The sequence below is a fragment of the Colossoma macropomum genome, unplaced genomic scaffold (assembly GCF_904425465.1).
Source record: "Colossoma macropomum unplaced genomic scaffold, Colossoma_macropomum, whole genome shotgun sequence".
Lineage (NCBI taxonomy): Eukaryota > Metazoa > Chordata > Actinopteri > Characiformes > Serrasalmidae > Colossoma > Colossoma macropomum.
In genome coordinates this window covers 10622820-10640154 of record NW_023494790.1, presented here as the reverse complement: position 1 = coordinate 10640154, position 17335 = coordinate 10622820, and the positions used below count along the sequence as shown (strand labels likewise).

The 17335-nt window shown below is 38.3% G+C and overlaps 2 protein-coding genes across 2 annotated transcripts; one reads left to right on the top strand and one right to left on the bottom strand.

Moving 5' to 3' along the window:
* Nucleotides 1-628: 628 nt before the first annotated feature.
* wbp2 (WW domain binding protein 2) lies at nucleotides 629-7985 on the bottom strand. Its single transcript, XM_036572095.1, has 8 exons — nucleotides 7733-7985; nucleotides 5970-6078; nucleotides 5293-5428; nucleotides 4763-4855; nucleotides 4070-4219; nucleotides 3051-3170; nucleotides 2233-2309; nucleotides 629-1572 (listed from the first exon to the last, which is right to left on the bottom strand). Exons 1-8 carry the CDS (start codon nucleotides 7789-7791, stop codon nucleotides 1525-1527), a joined length of 792 nt encoding a protein of 263 aa, XP_036427988.1. The 5' UTR covers nucleotides 7792-7985; the 3' UTR covers nucleotides 629-1524.
* A 1997-nt stretch (nucleotides 7986-9982) lies between these two features.
* LOC118809106 (BRCA2 and CDKN1A interacting protein) lies at nucleotides 9983-17334 on the top strand. Its single transcript, XM_036572092.1, has 7 exons — nucleotides 9983-10150; nucleotides 10508-10582; nucleotides 10720-10800; nucleotides 12825-12911; nucleotides 13872-14059; nucleotides 16478-16643; nucleotides 16730-17334. Exons 1-7 carry the CDS (start codon nucleotides 10019-10021, stop codon nucleotides 16898-16900), a joined length of 900 nt encoding a protein of 299 aa, XP_036427985.1. The 5' UTR covers nucleotides 9983-10018; the 3' UTR covers nucleotides 16901-17334.
* The last annotated feature ends 1 nt before the right edge of the window (nucleotide 17335 follows it).

Genomic DNA, 17335 nt, shown 5'->3' with positions numbered 1-17335 from the left:
TTGCTTATCACCTGTTCTGTCAGTAATATGTGCAGACTGCATTTCAACCCAGCCTAAATTCTGCTTAGATTAGCTGTACTTCTGTGAGTGAGCCAGAAAGTGGACCAAATGTGAAGCAAATGGTACACATATCATATAAAATTAACTCCCAATGTATTAGTGTATGAGCTTGAAGCCTCTTGCCTTACAGTTAAACCCCACCTATCGCCTATTAGCAAGTAGTGTTAGGTTTAGAACTGGACAATTTCTGAAAATCGGATGGAAGTGGAAACTCTGGGATCAAATGCATTTGCACAAGCAGCATCTGCTGCATTTAGAAAGGGAACAATTAAGAGAAGCACAGTGAGTGATTAAATCACACCACTTTATAGCTCTGAGCCATGTTCCTGAACTCTGATCTTGAAGAGTCAGAGAGTGAAAATCATACTGACTACTTTTCCAAAACAAGACATTTAGTCATCATAATCATTGGGAGAGAAGGACGTAAAAGGTGGAAATGTCCTTTAGACTAATAGAACGTGTATTGCACTCATCACCATGTCAATCATGTTAACCCAAAGAGTGCAACGTCATATTTCAAAACCTGTTCAACTATTGTACAGAATAAAACTCTATAATAAAACAGACCTTTCAACTGATAAGTTAAATTTAATAAAATACAATCCACTGTACGTTAGACGTTATAGCTGAGACCATGCTTAGTTGGTTACACAGTTCATCATTCAAATAAATTAAGTAATAAATTAAAACATCCAACAAGAAATCGTATTTGCACACAAGGGGGGGCTGGGGGGAGGGGGGATTGTACTGATGCATGACAAAGTTAAAGTGCCATATTAGTTTGCGTCATGCTCCAGAGCTAAAGAGATGCTTCAGAAGAGAATGACAACTGACAAAGCGTAATAGGACCAAAAGTGACAGTACAGCGGATTCACAGGTGCTACACACAGTATGTAGTGCTTTGGCCAAGGTGCGCTCACATTTTAGAAACAGCACGAGGTGAAATGGGTCTCGAAGCAAACCCCTGAATGAATACACAGTAACATTTTGAATTTCTCATCATACTGTCTATCCAGACTTGCTGTTCCCATATTTCCTGATAATTATGGTCCCATTTCTTATGAAAGACAGTCAGCTACACTGGCTCAAACTAGTTCATCTATCTGAAAAGTTCACACAGCGGTTTACATAAACAGCCACCTCCTTAGAATGACAGGAAATAAAATTAAGGAATCCTGTATTTTACTGTTATGACTGGTCACTGCTGATGAGCTAACAGTCCTAAAGTTTTAAGTACCTCTCATTTACACACAGTGAAATCAGAAACTTTCCGCTTTCCTCTCACTCCCCACAGTAGAGATACTGGGAATCCCATTTTCTACCACCTTGGGAAGCCTCGAGCTACTGCAAGTAGCATTACAAGAGGACACTGTTAGTTGAGCTAATGAAATGAAATGCTGCTATTAAGATCATGTGTGTGAGAGAGAAGACTGAGGGCTAGCTGTGGAACTGCTGGTCAGAAATTTATTGGTTCTTCTTGTCTTCAGGTGGCGAGTAAGGTGGAGGCTTGTCCTACAAGATGGGGGACAAGACAGACAGATCAATTATTAACTGTACTCAGACAATCTGAACTCTGCATAAAGCAATGTTTAAAAGACAATGTGCTATTGTGAGATTGGTGACACATTACTAAAAGGCATCATTCACAATAAAGGCTTTTTCCAGCAGGCTTCAGTTGTCAAAGCCTGCTTCACTCAATTTCATGCAGTGTAATGACAACTGACATTTGTTGGAATAAACCTTTATGAATGTTTATACATGTCAGTTGTCTTGAAAGGCTTATATAGATATCATGTAGCCTTAGGAACACTGCCCTTTTGTAAAGTGTTACCATGAGATTTTTGTCCATCACTGCTGTCATAAGAAAATGTAACAAATGAGGCACCAGATATTTTGAAAAGCAAGTTTAATGTACATTTATGAATACTAAGTCTTTCCCTTTTACAGTAAAGTTAACATTTCAGAGATACAAAGTTTTCTTGTGACCGCAAAGTTCTCTTGAATACAGATATAAGTGCATAGATGTGACAGAAAAGATGCTGTAAATGGCTGGTTTGGGTGGGAAGTGTGATGGACATTTAGTGCAGTGCAAGGTGGTGGTAAATGAATGTATAGCAAAGGGAAGATGAGTTAGTTTTGGTGAAAAGGTTAGCTAGTAGACAGTAGACTCACTTCTGGCAGATAAACATGAGTCGATGCGAGAGAGGAAGAGCTTGCACTGGCTGCTGCCTCTGCTGCTTTTGCCTCCGCTGAAAGAGAGACAGAAAAAGAGATAGATTCTACCCTATGAAAAATGCGCCTACTACAGCATCATTCAACATCAGCATTACAGCTCAGAAAACCACCACTGCTCTATAATTAAAACCAAAATCAAACCAAAATTTCTCTAGTAATCAGTCTGCACTAATGTTTTCCATTGAGGTCAAGATCTGAGGACAGGCAAAGCAGAAAGTGACTCCTTCTGTAACTCACTGTTCAGTTAGTGATTCTATGTGAGAAGTTTGTGCCATGTTTGTACTATGTAAATGACTTCTATTCTGACTGGCTGACCTGTATTGTGCCTCATTCGAAAAACTGTCCAGGTTAAAAAACACTCCTTATAAATTCAATGTGAATGGTTGGATATATGCAAATGTGTTGGTTTTTGTGACATTACAAAAACAGTGAATTCAAAATTGTCTGTTTTTGCAGATTAGTTTCCATATATTGATTGCATAGACTGGGGAGTGAACTGTACATTTTTAAACTTTGACAGTGTTTACACAGTCTCTTTTGTTAACAGAGTTTTCCATTATATGGGCTGTTTAAGCAAGATATAACTGATAAACAATGAATATACTGATGTACAGTGATGATGCTGCTGATGCCTTTAGTCTACATTCATTCCTCAAGTGTTCTAAGATCTAAGACAACTTCCATACAGCAATTCAAAGCCGATTAGCTCTCTTGCTGTTAGATGTCTAAAAATGATCTCTGACTGTGGTCCTGACCTGCAGGTGTCCGGGGTAGGTCTGGGTCTAGAGAAGACTGGGCCACTGATGCAGAGTATGGGGGAGGAGGCATGTAAGCTGCTGGACCATCAAAACCAGGAGGGTTGGGGTAGAATGCACCTAAGGACAAGCAAAATTACATACAGTAAAACTTGTGGTTGTGAATAAATAAAAAAAAAATACAACATTACAATATATAGCTTCCTATAGTTATAGGAAGCTATAGTCTCTTCAACTACATTATAATCTCGTCAACTATGTTACAGCTTGTAATAACATGGCAGGACAGAATGTCATAATTCAGACCTTGTACTGCATCTCATGAAAGACTCCTATACCTAAGGGTACAGGCCTAGTATCAGACTCCAGTCCTAGTGGGTCACAGAACTGCAGATTCCAACATTCTGCCTAATTAAGCACATCTGATTCAACTAATTTGCAAGGACATGGATTGAATTCTGAGCATTAGACAAAGGAAAAACATTAATCTCTGCAGAGCTGTGGCCTGGAAGGATTTGACATGCCTACCAAAGGGCATGTGTTGTTTCATATCAGGTGATCTGTCAGGTACTTAACTGGAGTAGCCAGTGTGCAATGGACAGCATACATTATATATTTATATATGTGCACCAATATTATAATATACAGAGCCCATCGTAAGTATTGGGGGAAATACTCATACTCTCTGGACTGAAGATTGAAAAGATGCTTGTGGAGCAAAAGTACAGAGAGTTACCTTTCATTAATGAGCATTTATTTGTGGGGCATAAGTTATATACTTTACAATTCTGCAATTAAAGCATTTTTAATGCACCTAGGTGTCCTTTTTCAGATAAATAGGTATTGAAAGAATTAGTGCATCTTTCTGTTTTTAACACACATAATAGCCATTAATGTGCTTCCTTGTTTTTAGCCTTCATGTTTGTCTTTGGGGTCAGTATGCACAAACAAACAATGAAACTCAATGAGTGCCTGCAAAACAAACAGAATGCAAACCTGTTACACAAGTAATGCTTTACCTGGAGGTGGGGGCCCAGGGTAGGAGTAGCCAGGAGGCGGAGGTCCAGTGGAGTAAATTCCATTAGCTGGAGGGGGAGGTGGGCACGCATATGCTCCGTTGGCCATGTATGCACATCCAATGTTGCCAATCACAGGCTGCCCTCTAGAGGCTAGAAAGAGCAACAGTTTGTTTCAAGCACATGAAAAAACATTCTCTACAAAATATATATGACTAATTACCCCCTTAAAATCCTGCACTCAGTACATCTCCAGCCTTATTATTCAGTAATTACATGGAAAACAGTGCAAACTGGCTAAGTTATAGAAGCAAGGAATGAACGCCTGAACGTGCTAGTAGACGATGGCCATTTAAAGAGAAGAAAATGGAAGAAATAAAATTAAAGGCCATTCAGAAACTAAAATAACCCACAAGTAAAGACAGAACAGCACCACAATTACATAAGGCACACAAGTAAGCTGACACTGGAGATCAGAGGTGGCCTAATATGGACGAAAGTAAATAAATAATTCCATCATTTAGCTAATCAGATCCCACAGAACATGTTGAGATTTAGTACAGCAAGAGTCACCTGAATAACTACATACAATATATTTGCTTACTCTGGTCTCTGCTAGTAAACAGAACACTACACCTGTGGTACAGCCAATAGAGGAGCAACAGGCATATGGAAATGTGGGAAAGGGACATTTACCCTGAGCTGCCACCTGTAGCATGTACTGGCCAAACTCAATGGCTCCTCCAGCGATAAAGATCAGCTTGAAGGTGGCAGACCCCTCCCAACCACCTAGAAAACAAGAACACAGCAATAAGATTTTAAGGCTTTGGTAGCCTGACAAACTATGTAATGTACTGATTAAGACACACCCCCGATTTTTTATTTACTGAAATGTCTAGGTGTAGTTTTACAGTCCAACAGGGATACATCTGCTGACTGATGCAGTTTACAACTGTTGCTCAGAGCTCATGATTTACTGTGTTCTTAGTTCACTTAAGGTTTGCGCTACTCCAATATACCTGAAGCTAAGATTATAGGGCTAATAAATAGCTGAGCAGTTACAGAGGGTTTTTAGAGCAGAAAATATACATTCTTTTACACCTTTCTTACATCTTTTACTAGTTTGTTTGTTCATCATGAAGATGAATCTTTTTGGGAAACTCAACTCTGTGTAATGTGCACAAAAAATCTACATTACAGTTAGAAATTGGAATTGGGGTTCTCACCCCCTGGTTCAGCATTCACTGTGCCCTTGATGTAGTTGGCTCCAAGCACAGGCTGTTTAACCTCACAGCCCTTCATCAGGTAGAACGGCATCATGAAGGACTGCAGAGCATCTTTCCCCTTCGTCACAAAGATCACCTGACAGAAAACAACACACAACTCCTAGGCTCTGAAACACTTAGTGAGAAATACATACTAGCATTGAATATTATAGAAATAAATAAATGAATTAATAAATACCATTAATATGTTCAAATCTGCCCCAATGATACGTCATTCTACCTAATTCTTAGAGCTTACCAAACTCTGGACCATGTAGGAGGTAATGATGATGTATGACTGACTGACTGATCTTCTTGAAATGAGACTTTTTTGTGCATTATTTCACCACTGATTCACCACTTAAACTATTTCAGTCAACATATGCTCTGATAGTGTTCTGCTGATCTAGACCCACAATTCAGGCCTTCACGAAGAAAATAATGCAAAATCAAAGAAGACCTAATAAATATAAGTAGTTGACTGGGAGGGCTGCCAAATTAGACAAGCCAAAATCGTAGCAACAAGTAACACGGATATTACTCATCTGTGTTTTTCGTAATTTTCTTATAACTCCTTTGATTTCACACTGGTCCAAACACTGAGCTCCAGAAGATCTCCTTTCTGTCCTCATACTCACCCTGTACGGTGTGAGAAAGATGCTCCCCTTCTTGCTTTTCTTAAACAGGTCTGGTAAGCGGTCTGCATCACTGAACGCCAGCTCCACATTCTCATAAGACATCAAAACACTAGGAAGAAGCGCAGTCTATTCAGATTCACATCACTGGAGCACATATCAAAACTTCAAGACTTACTTTGATCACGAATAGGAACAAAAGTGTTATTCTGGGCAAGTGTTATTCTGGCAGGGCTGTTATGTCATACATATTTGTGACAGAGTTATAATATTAACTCTTAATAAGATAAGATAAGTTCTGGAGTGTTTCCAAGAAGATACAACCTACTAATCAAATAAAATGTTAGCCAATTAAGTCACAGAGAATTGCGTAAATTTCCACAGTGCTTAAAACAGCCCTATCACTTCTAGAAAAGGGTTAAGAGGCTTATTGTCTCAGTGACCTAACGACACTGGACTGGGTGTGTTCACTTAGACTCTCAGCCCTCACGATAGGCTACTCTCTCAAAAAAGATGGTTCTTCAAGGGTTCTTTAGTAAGGAGAATGGTTCTTTTTAGAACCATGAGTCCTATACAGAACCATTTCAAGCTTAAATGGATCTTTGCATAGTGAAATGGGTCCTCAGACTGATGGAAAATGTGTTGTATGTGGTTCAATATAGAACCTTTTTGAAAATGGTTCTATTTAGCACCAAAAAGGGTTCTTCTATTTTTACAAACATGACAAAGAAACATGCAGAGAACCATTTAAGCTTGAAATGGTTCTATACAGAAATCATAGTTCTATATAGAACCATTCCCTTTACTAAAGAACCCTTGAAGAACCAGGTTTTACAAGTGTGTAAGTTGCATTTACTCAAAAATACAATAAAATATATTTTACTAGAACTGCCATGATTTCTACTCCTTCTGGCTATATAGATTTCGGCGCCCTAGACTAACAGCTGGGCCACCTAGTTAAGTATTTAGCCTGCTACTACAATCAATCAGGTAATCTTTTGCCAAGAATTGAATGTATTTTGTCAGAAGTTTAACGTTAAACATTACCAAATTAATGTAGCAAACGTTAAATAACGTTAAGCTAGCTAATTTGCTAGCTACATGGTTAATACAAGGGCAGCTAACCTTACATACATCTGGACAGGTGCAGCGAACGTTATATAGCTATATATAACAAGTACATTAGTCTACCAGCTCGAAAAATGCCGCAGTTAACGTTAATAAAAGGAGCTAGCGTTAACTTAAATGTCCAAAACTGCAGAACCTCGAAAGACAAACGAATGAAAATATCTGCTCCGTAGGCTCCATAGGCTAGCTGGGTTAGCTAGCTAGATTAGCTGGATGGATGTAACGTTGACGTTGCGGTGTAGTGTTAACAACGAAAACTCGTGATTTAAGCTTTCTGTGTTGTCTTAACAAAATAAACATCAACACCATTATTCTCCAACGTTTTGTATCTGCAGACAGATGGCGAACCCTCACTGAAGATCTTAAGCTAACCGCTGTTTTAAGTACTTGTTGTGTTTTTGTTTTTGTTGCCCCGTTAGCTCTTCACCACCAAGGCTGAAGTTGGCTTCCTATTCTCCAGTTTCTTGTTCGCATTTTCCCGTGCCACCTTAAATGATGCAGCAGTTACATTCAGGCCTCAAGCGCCAGAAAGTAACCGCTGCTCCATTTAAGGTAGAACGGGAAAATTCGAGCAAGAAACTAATGAATAAGAAAGCCGACTTTCTCTTCGGTCTCCATTTACAGTTAGCTAACGCTACCTCTCGCTGTTGTTGATGATGACTCCGCCGGACTCGGAGTGGTTCTGGTTGAGGGCCATTGTGTTTCTCCGCCGCTTTCCTTCGCATTCACACGCTGACCGGGGTCCACTCCGGCTTGCTGTTAGACTGTAGTGGTTCTGACGCTTGGAAACGTTTCACTCGCACTGAGAACGATGACTGTTTGAGATGAGATGAGATGGGATGAGATGACTGCACCTGCTGCGGGCCGGTACGGTCCAGCATATGGAACGGAACGCCCCTTCGTGACGTAATGTCAACATGTTGAACTGGACGGATATTTCCCGAACTTTCTCATTCATCTTTTAAAAAAACAATGATTCTGGGATTGTAAACGGACTGTGATACGGTGATTTGAGGACTGATAAAGAAAACTAGCTGACACACTTCTATAATGTAAGAGTTCACAGTCTTTCACGGTCTTTTTCAGATTCTTCTTCTATGTATTATTTGTGGGCGTGGCCATAAAGCACATTGTAGTGCTTTTACTGCCATTTCAACTCAATAACGGGCTGTTAATGAGCTGATTAGGTAGATCAGGTGTGTTGGAAGCAGGGAAAACACTAAAAAGAGCAAGCCAATGGGCATCCAGCACCAGGGTCGAGAAACACTGCGGTAGAACACCTTTAGATCCCATTAGGAAACCATCAAATGCATCTGGAATCACTTGCAGAACACCTGTTAAACCATTAGAATACTTTACACTGTAATTTTAACCCATCAGGAAAACACAAAATACATAGTGACCATTAGTGACACCACCAGGAACCAACAGAAACCCTTAATGTTTTCTATGATTTTTTTTTTATCAATGCTATATTATGATATTATGATACAATTCAGTTATATAAGATCAAATTGTACAGCAGTACTTTAATTAGTGCATGGCTTCTGCAGAAAATATGTGAATATAACATTGAATAAAAATACAAACTCCATCTTAAACAAGCACACATAGGTCTATGCTGTGATAAAATTGTTTTAAAGTTCAGTTCTTTTATTTAGAAAACAAATCTGAACTCTGGGAAAGCTGCAACCCTCTCAGCACACCCAGCTCCTCTAAAGATTCACAAAAAACACAGCTTGGTTTGGTGGTTCCCAATTTCAATACACAAAATAAATAAATAAATAAATAAATAAATAACACTCTTAACAGTAAAAATGTATCTTGTTTAATATAGTATGCCTTAATACTGTATGTTTATGAAATGTTTATATTATCAGTTTGTTAGAGTATTGAGCATTATAAAAGTACAATATTCGAGATTTATATCTGTGGCAGGACAGGCACAGTTTACTTTTTGCCGTATTCATGAAGGCTGGTTTCTAAGGCAGCTTATAAACTCTAAACAAAATCTGTTCTTGACAGTACCCGGATCTACTCTGATGGGGTAAATCATAGGCACATACGTCTATTTTATATTCATTCATTCTTTGGGCTGTGTCATCCCCCCAAGAATGGCCTCTGTTCTTCAAGATAATAAATGGACCGTATTCAACTACAAAAGTTTGGGACAAAGATTTAATTTGGATGAATTGTTTGCACTTTCAGTATAGACAGTTTTGAAACAAAATATTTATTTGTTTCCTGTAAATACTCTACAACCTTTTGGGGTGATTTACATTATTGGTCATATTAAAGGTTTTTAGTCTAAGTGATTTTACAGAGTCGAATTATAAATTGAACACCTTTCTGATTCTGAAATGCTTATTAATGTTATTTTGCTGTTGACAAATCTTTTATACATGAAGTAGGTATATGAAAACAATATCATCTGTCTGCATATTCCACAAGGAGCTCATGTATTTCTTCAGAAGTTCAGAGTACATGAAAAGGAAAAACTGCACATTAACTTATGTGTCTTGTTTGATAGACAAACCCTAGAAAGATGTTTTTGTCTCACCTTTACCCCCTCCATTCATTCATTCATTCATTTTGCTTATTAATATTATTTTTGTGTTTAAATTTGCTGACTGAGCTCGGTTTGTGTTATGTAAATATGTGAACACAGTAACTGTTACTGCCATTATTGTTTGTATTTTGTTTGCAAAATAATAAGAAAAAAAAAAACAATCTTATTTCAGCTAAAGCAAAGGGAACCATGTGGGCTCTACTGATGTGGTGCAGCTCCTTCGACGCTTTGGTACAGTTGGAGCCGTAATGGCGGAAACAGCGTTCAGTTTCCTGCACATTAAAGTCTCCCATATAACCCGGCCTGTGCGTCACTTCCCCTCTCACCAGCGCGCTGTGTCTCTGAGAGCGGCAGCATGGCCTCGTCTGCGAAACGGCGAGCGGTTGGAGTCGGAGAAAACCCTGAACAGAGTGATGACAGCTCGGATGAGGGGTTAGAGGAGTCCGGAGAAGAGGAGAGCGAGAACTCAGAAGAAGAAATAAACGAGGTAAGTCAAGTTACTCAACGTGTTTCGGGTCATGTGTACCTCGGCCTCACGTACGAAGGTGAAGCTGGTTTCCTATTCGCCAGCTTTTTATTCGAATTTCCCCGGTCCACCTTAAATGGTGCAGCAGTTACGTTCTCCTGCAGTATGTATGTGCGGCAGCATTTAAGGTAGACCGGGGAAATTCGAACAAGAAGCTGCCTTCAGTCTTGTGTCTGATGTTGACAAGCTAGCTAGGTTAGCTACCTGGTCTGCTGGCTGCCACCGCTGAGCAGGTAGTGATACCTAGGCTGTGTTAGTTGTCGTAATTATAACATTTCTTTCTTGCTGATGTGTAACGTTATGTGTGCCATTTTCTAGGAGGTCGTCGTGGATTTCGAAGCACACACGATATCCGACAACGACTTTAATGGAATTAAGAAGCTGCTCCAACAGGTATGTGGCATAGTTATAAATTGTTTAGTCAAAGATGGCTCAGGAAGTAGATACATAAAGCTGTTTACCTGGCCTTCTCTAATACAGTGGCCCGTAATGATATTTATGATGTAAACATATGTCTCTTCCCCCAACAGCTTTTTCTGAAGGCGCATGTAAACACCTCTGAGCTGACTGATCTCATCATTCAACAGAATCACATAGGCAGCGTGATCAGGGTGAGAAAACCTTTTGGAAGAGATCTGTGTTACAGGGTTTGGTGTAACAAGTCAACTTTTAAAGTAAATTAGTCCAACATTTTGTGTTTTTGTGAAATACATGTTTTTGTGTTGCGATTACCCATTCACGCTGACTTTAATAAATGACCAGAGAAAAGGATAGCAGAATTTCTGAGTAATTAACAATAGTGCATCAAGCTGTTATTTCTACTTTCTACAGACCTGATTAAGAACAGAGCGCATGTAACTTAATAGGACTCTTGTAGGACTTTATCTTGACGAATCAAGTCAAAGTTTATTTATATAGCACTTTTTACAGCAGGCGTTGTCACAAAGCAGCTTTAGAAAAATCTGGGTCCAAGCCCCCCTGAGCAAGCCAGTGGCAGTCATTGTTTGTGCTCTACATTTGTTTAAATATTGTGGATAATGGTTCATGTCATGTACAGGAAGATACATACTGGTACAGTGAGAATACTGTTTCAAACTAATAGGTAAATAATTCATTTGTTATAAAATTATAATTTACAAAACATAACAACCTCAGTGTGGGATGTCATTTATGCTTGTGGTTGTGCAAGATCAACTTGAACCCGAAAGTAGATGCAGTTCTGTGCCAAGTTTCTATATGGAAAGTAAGCATTATTTTATAAGCATGTGAAAGTACTGAAAACTGGAAAGTGTTTTAAGGAAAAATGTTTAGATTACAGTTCTGCCTAAATTGCAGATTCCATGTATACAGTTGCCTTGTGTATACAAGCATGTTCAATTCCCTTGAAAGTTCTTAACAATTTTTAGATTACAAATTTATATGTATATATTTCATAATGAGTATTTTTATTGTGAAATCATATATGCAGCTTGTGCAACTATTCTGGAAGCTCCAAACATAAACAAATGAAAAAAATCTCTAACAAGCACAAAACTCAGTTTGAGGATCTTGTTCTTCAGTTTCAGTGACTGGACAGTGTGTGAGAATAGAGACTAAAAAACATACCACAGAAGATAACCATACAAATCTAGAAATTAGTAAAAGTGTGCAAAATAATAGGAAGGAAACCACAAATAGGCCAACGTTTGTTTCAAAGGACCTACAACTGCAGAGCTCAGTGAGAGTGGAGTAAAGAACGCTGCATAAAACTCTTGATCAACCTGAACCTTCTGAAAAGAAAAATCACTGCCTAATGACTTTAGCTGTTAAACATTTATTTTTTGAGCTTGTCAGTTAACAGTAAAAGTACCGATTGTAAAATATTTCTATCATTTAGAATACACAAAATGTTAATCCTCAAGAGGAAAATGCATCAATCATATCAATCAGTGAGTACAGAGGGTGACCCTCATTTATAATGCAGTCGAGCCAATACAGAAATCAGGGATTGTAAAAAAACATATCAAATGCTTTACAAAGTAGTAGTAATAACAATAAAATAGGAATAAAAAGAATAATAATAATGTAAAGAAATGTAAAATTAATAGTAATTTGTGTGTAATAGTGTATTTTATTTTTTTATACTAATGTTAAAACCTTATTCTCTGCCCATATTGCTCTTTTAAAATATTGTTTTGCTGTCCAGTTTCAACCAGAGGAGGATGGGTTCCCCTTTTGAGTCTTGGTCCCTCTCAAGGTTTCTTCCTCTTGCTCTTTGTGAGTTTTTCCTTGCCACTGTAGCCATTGGCGACGCTCATGGGGGCTTGGACCCGGACTTTTCTGTAAACTGCTTTGTGACAACGGCTGTTGTAAAAAGGGCTGCATAAATAAACTTTGACTTGAGTTGAGCAAACAGGGGTAAAAATAAATAAGCATAATTAATGATAATAAAAGAATAGAAAATGTAAAGCGGTAACTCTGCAACTAAAAAGTAAAAGTTGATGATAAAGTAAATAAAAACAGTAATAAATATGACACAGTAACTGAAACATGCCAAATATACACAGCAGGTGGGACAATAAGGCAGTTTTCTCTGTGATGTCATGTGAAGCAATCAAGTGGTTTAATCTGTGACTTGCTGTGTGTCTGGTTTCAGCAATCAGAAGTGCCGGATGACAGTGATGATGAGGATCCAGATGAAGTGTATGGGTTCATCAGCATCGTAAATCTGACCGAGAAGAAGGTACAATAACAGCACAGTGTACTATAAAAAGATGTCACATTACCTATGGCATTATATGTATCACCACAAACCTTTGTTTAAAGTATGTTTTATACTGTGTAGAAGGGAGGGGGGCACAACTGAACCAATTCTGTAGTGATTAGAGTAATGAAGCTGTCAGACAAATACCTTTGGAAAAACAGTTTGAAACACTTGAAACATTGCACAGTAGTGATCTGCTGGCAAAATTCTATGCATTGTGAAAATCCAAAACTGAAAACACCTAGAACCCACTCTTGTGGAAGTTACTTAAATATATTTTCATGTAAGGGTCATCTGTAATATGCCAAAATAAAGAAAACTGAATTTGTTTAGAAATATGTAGGCTTTCAGGTGAAAGTAATTTTATTACAGTTCTACTTTAATTAGGTTCGTTATCATTTATGAAGAAAGTGTTTATTCATAAAGTATTAGTGATAATTCATATAGTTTTTATTTTCTGTATGAAATGAGGGAACCCAATCATGAATACTACCCCCAACAACTTGTGGGGGGAAAGAAAAAGGCATGTTCAGAACAGTATGACAGTCTTGTTCGCTGATTTCACCTGATGTGCCCACTTTGAAACGTACGGCAAAGCAATGTTCAAACCAGTGATGCATGTTTTAAATCACGATTTCAAATTGCTGTTTAATTCCATAATACAGTAATCTAATTCAGTACAATACCATGTTTGATGTTTGAACCAGAAAAGCTTTTTTTTTAAACAGACTTCAGAGGGAGTCTTGAGAAGTATGTCTAATAACTGTTAAAACTAACTTTATGAAATTATTGCAACATGAGAAGGTCACCAAAAATATGAGCCACATTATGTCCCGTTGTCTCTTATGCTGCATTATTAGCCTCTGCTGGGTTCTACTCATGTTTTGTGATCGTTAGATTTTTTTCTTCTTAATAATGATAAATGTATATATTGAACAGGGAATGGAGTGTGTGGAGCAGATTAAGGAGCTGGTTTTGGGACAGTGTGAAAAGCTGTGCTCGGCAGCCGGGCTGGAGCAGTTTGAGAAAGTTCTGCACGACACGTCTCAGGCTGTCGGACTGCTGCTCAGTGAACGTTTTATCAACGTTCCCCCGCAGATCGCCCTGCCACTCTACAGACAACTTCTGTGAGTATTCTCGGCCATGGATGCTTGAACACTGAGAGTGTAAAATAGTACCGTTATGCATTGATTAAAGGGTGGTGATTCAACAGGAATGATCAGTAATTGGCTATAAAAATGGATTCATGTTTGAAATTTTATATTGCATTGACTTGTTTCTAAAGAACTGAATACTTGTGAGGACAGAGATTTACGCTCTTAAAAGAAACGGTTCCTTTGCATACCACAAGGGGGCTTCTGTTTATCCAGGCTTAAAAAAAACTTGGAACCCAGAACTGCAATAACAGTATTAATATCAGGATCAGTCTGGAGGTTTTGCTATTCCACATGCCAATATGGACTTTGTGAACCTGTCTTTGTAATGATTCCTTCTGTTAAAGTTACATGAGCCTCACTAAGACCTCAGTTATTGATTTACAAATGATAATTGTTTATTGATCCTTATTAGCTTTTACTTATTTTTAAAATCTTGGCATTTTTGGAAGATGTTTTGCTTTGATTCTGGAAAAAGACAGAATAACCCTGGGCAATGAATTGGGTTGTTGTTGTTGTTGTGCTGGTATTAAGCGTGTCAGCATGCAACTCTAATTCTATCACGTGGCTCAGTAAGACTTGCATAACAATGTGGAGGATTTGGGTCACTTCACACCAGACAGGTCTGCTGATTTCCCAGCACAGAGTCCTGACAAATAACAGCAGCTTCACTCAACAAAACTGAAGCCACACTGAGACTTGAGATTGACTGTTTATCCATGACTTTAAAGCATCCTAACGTTAAGATTGTCAAATTATAGTTCCTTAACAAGCAGCTTGTTGCTACGTCAGAATAACGAACTCCACTCACTTGCTGCACAGCCAGCAGTTCGTTCTCCAGCTGCTTACACAGACAAATACATTAAACTCGTTTTACAGCCCATTTTGTTTGGCGAATGGTATTCGGTTCATGTCTGGCTAATTCCAGGTTGTTTAGGTGTTCTTCTATCACAGCTGCCGACTGAAAAGCTGCTCAGTGGGGATGAGTTTGGGAATTTAGTGTCACCTCATCTTCAGAGTCTGACCAAATTGGCTGTCGATCAAATGTGATCTTAAAAGTATCCATTTTCTGTTTGTGGCAAAGTAATAAGTAAAAACGTTCAAATGGCTTGAGCATCTCCTACAGCTGTCAAAGTTGTTTCTGAAAAAAAAAAACATGCTGTTATGGCAAAATAACAGCACGGTTAGAACGCTTCTCAGTCAGCTTGCCTGGCCGAACTAAATGTTGTATAATCTTCACCGACCTAACCTGTTGATTTTAATTTGGAATTCCACTGATTTTTCCCAAAATCTGCGTAATTAAATTGTTAAGATGTAAGTAGTCTTTCAGATTGGTTTCATGCGAATGCTCTGTTCTAAAGAAACTTGCCAATTTAGATTTCCTAGCAGTGGTGGTGATGTGAAATCAGGGATCACAATGTCTACAGCACAAATATAGCCATTTCATTTACTATCCAAAACCACCACTGAACAAAAATGTCTTCTGAGTTTTTGTATGTGAAGGTGATGGTAAAATGAGGTAAATCAGAAAAAAACAGGGTTTCTTTGGGGACTGTTGTGCCTTACAATGCACTGCATGTACCTCTTCACCATTAATGGTTTTGATAAAATATGTTTTCAGATATTTCATGTAGTGGTAAATTTCTCTGAAGGAGCTTTAAAGACATCTGGTTCCTGTCACCAGTCCTGACTTTGTTTCTCTGCAGTGAACCATTTTTCATATCAAGCTCCTCTGAATGATGTTTACATTTTAATGATTTATTTATGCAGAAATTTTGAAAAAACTGTGGAATTTACCTTTAAGCAATCTTAGTCGATCTGAAATGTTTTTACCTTGTTAGTCACGACTCTGGTCGAATTAAGCAAATTCATCACACTATACCATTTAAAAAAAAAAACATTTGTCTTCCTGTAATCTTGAATTGAAGTGACTTTTTCTCTAAAACCCAGCAGGTGCGGAAAAACTATATTAACCAATATCATTTCACCTCTCCCTCCCCCCATCATCGAGCAAAACACTCTGAAACTTATACAGCATCTACACATTTACATTTGTATACCATAGAGGGTCTCAGCATTGAGGCCCTTGTACAGCATTATACTTTGAAATGCATCAAGGTCTGGAAGAAGAATGTTTTGATGTCTGATTCCCATTGACTTTAAACAAAAGGCTAGTTTCCGAGACTCAGATTAGGCCTGGACTAAAAATGATTTTCAATGGTGAATCACCAAATTCAAGAGTACTGTTAATCCTTGTATAGGAAACTAGCTGAATTTAAATCCACCTCTACCTTAAATTTGACCCAAAGTGAGCACACTAAACCAATTCTGTAGTTAGCTGTTTTGTCTGTACTATGTAAAGGGGCATTAATATGTTGCCTGTTTGCACAGAGATGAGATGGCTGAGGCACAAAAGACCAATAAGCCAGGTGGGAAATGTCAGTACTGTCTGCTGATCAGTAAAACATGCCAGGAGGCCAAGAAGACCATCCCTGCTAGAGGGCCTCCAAAAGAGGAGCTCATGTTTGTCAATGCAGAGGAGGAGTTCTTTTATGAGGTATGTTCAGTGCACAGAAGTATGCAATCGTGTTCAACAGAATGATCATGTGACCACTAATCTTCATGCCTTTGTTCTTTATGCAGCAAGCCGTGGCGAAGTTTAACTACTCTGTCCAGGAGGAGGCCGATTCATGTCTCGCAGGACGATGGTCGTTCGATGATGTACCTATGAAACCCTTCCGCACCGTGTCTCTAATACCCATGGACAGAATGCCAGTGATTATGGACAAGTTAAAGGAGTACCTCACCATCTGAACAGATCACATGCTGCTATCTCAACAGCAGCCTTACATGTATCCAAGCCTTTCCGCTCTTTGTTCATCTTGAAGAACCTGAGGAACTTTTGTGGAAACTGCTTTTGGTTGGTGCATAGAATTGTTGTATTATGTGTTGAGAAACCAACTGTCAGTAATGACCTCAAGCATTACTAAAGCCTCCAATAACCAAATTTTGTGTTTTCCATTTGTTTTTTGCAGGTGGTGCAATTTTTGAAGTTATAATAGTTAAATTTCAGGATTTAAATTTAAACCAGAATCCAAATTATAGTTTGAATAATAAAAAAGGGTTACTGTAATCGCAGTAATTTAAGAGGTCTATAGTGTACATATTACACAAGTGAAAATTTATTTGGCTGAAAACTCCTTTTGTATATAACCATAAGCCACAAAATAAACTACATTTCCCAAAGAG

Excerpts from the sequence above, each read along its gene's own strand:
- LOC118809106 (XM_036572092.1), top strand. The coding sequence starts at position 10,019 with ATGGCCTCGTCTGCGAAACGGCGAGCGGTTGGAGTCGGAGAAAACCCT. Across the intron at positions 10,801-12,824 it reads ACATAGGCAGCGTGATCAGG|CAATCAGAAGTGCCGGATGA; the intron begins GTGAGAAAACCT and ends GTCTGGTTTCAG. Across the intron at positions 16,644-16,729 it reads AGGAGGAGTTCTTTTATGAG|CAAGCCGTGGCGAAGTTTAA; the intron begins GTATGTTCAGTG and ends TTCTTTATGCAG.
- wbp2 (XM_036572095.1), bottom strand. The coding sequence starts at position 7,791 with ATGGCCCTCAACCAGAACCACTCCGAGTCCGGCGGAGTCATCATCAAC. Across the intron at positions 4,856-5,292 it reads AGTGAATGCTGAACCAGGGG|GTGGTTGGGAGGGGTCTGCC; the intron begins GTGAGAACCCCA and ends CTTGTTTTCTAG. Across the intron at positions 4,220-4,762 it reads GCTACAGGTGGCAGCTCAGG|CCTCTAGAGGGCAGCCTGTG; the intron begins GTAAATGTCCCT and ends TGCTCTTTCTAG.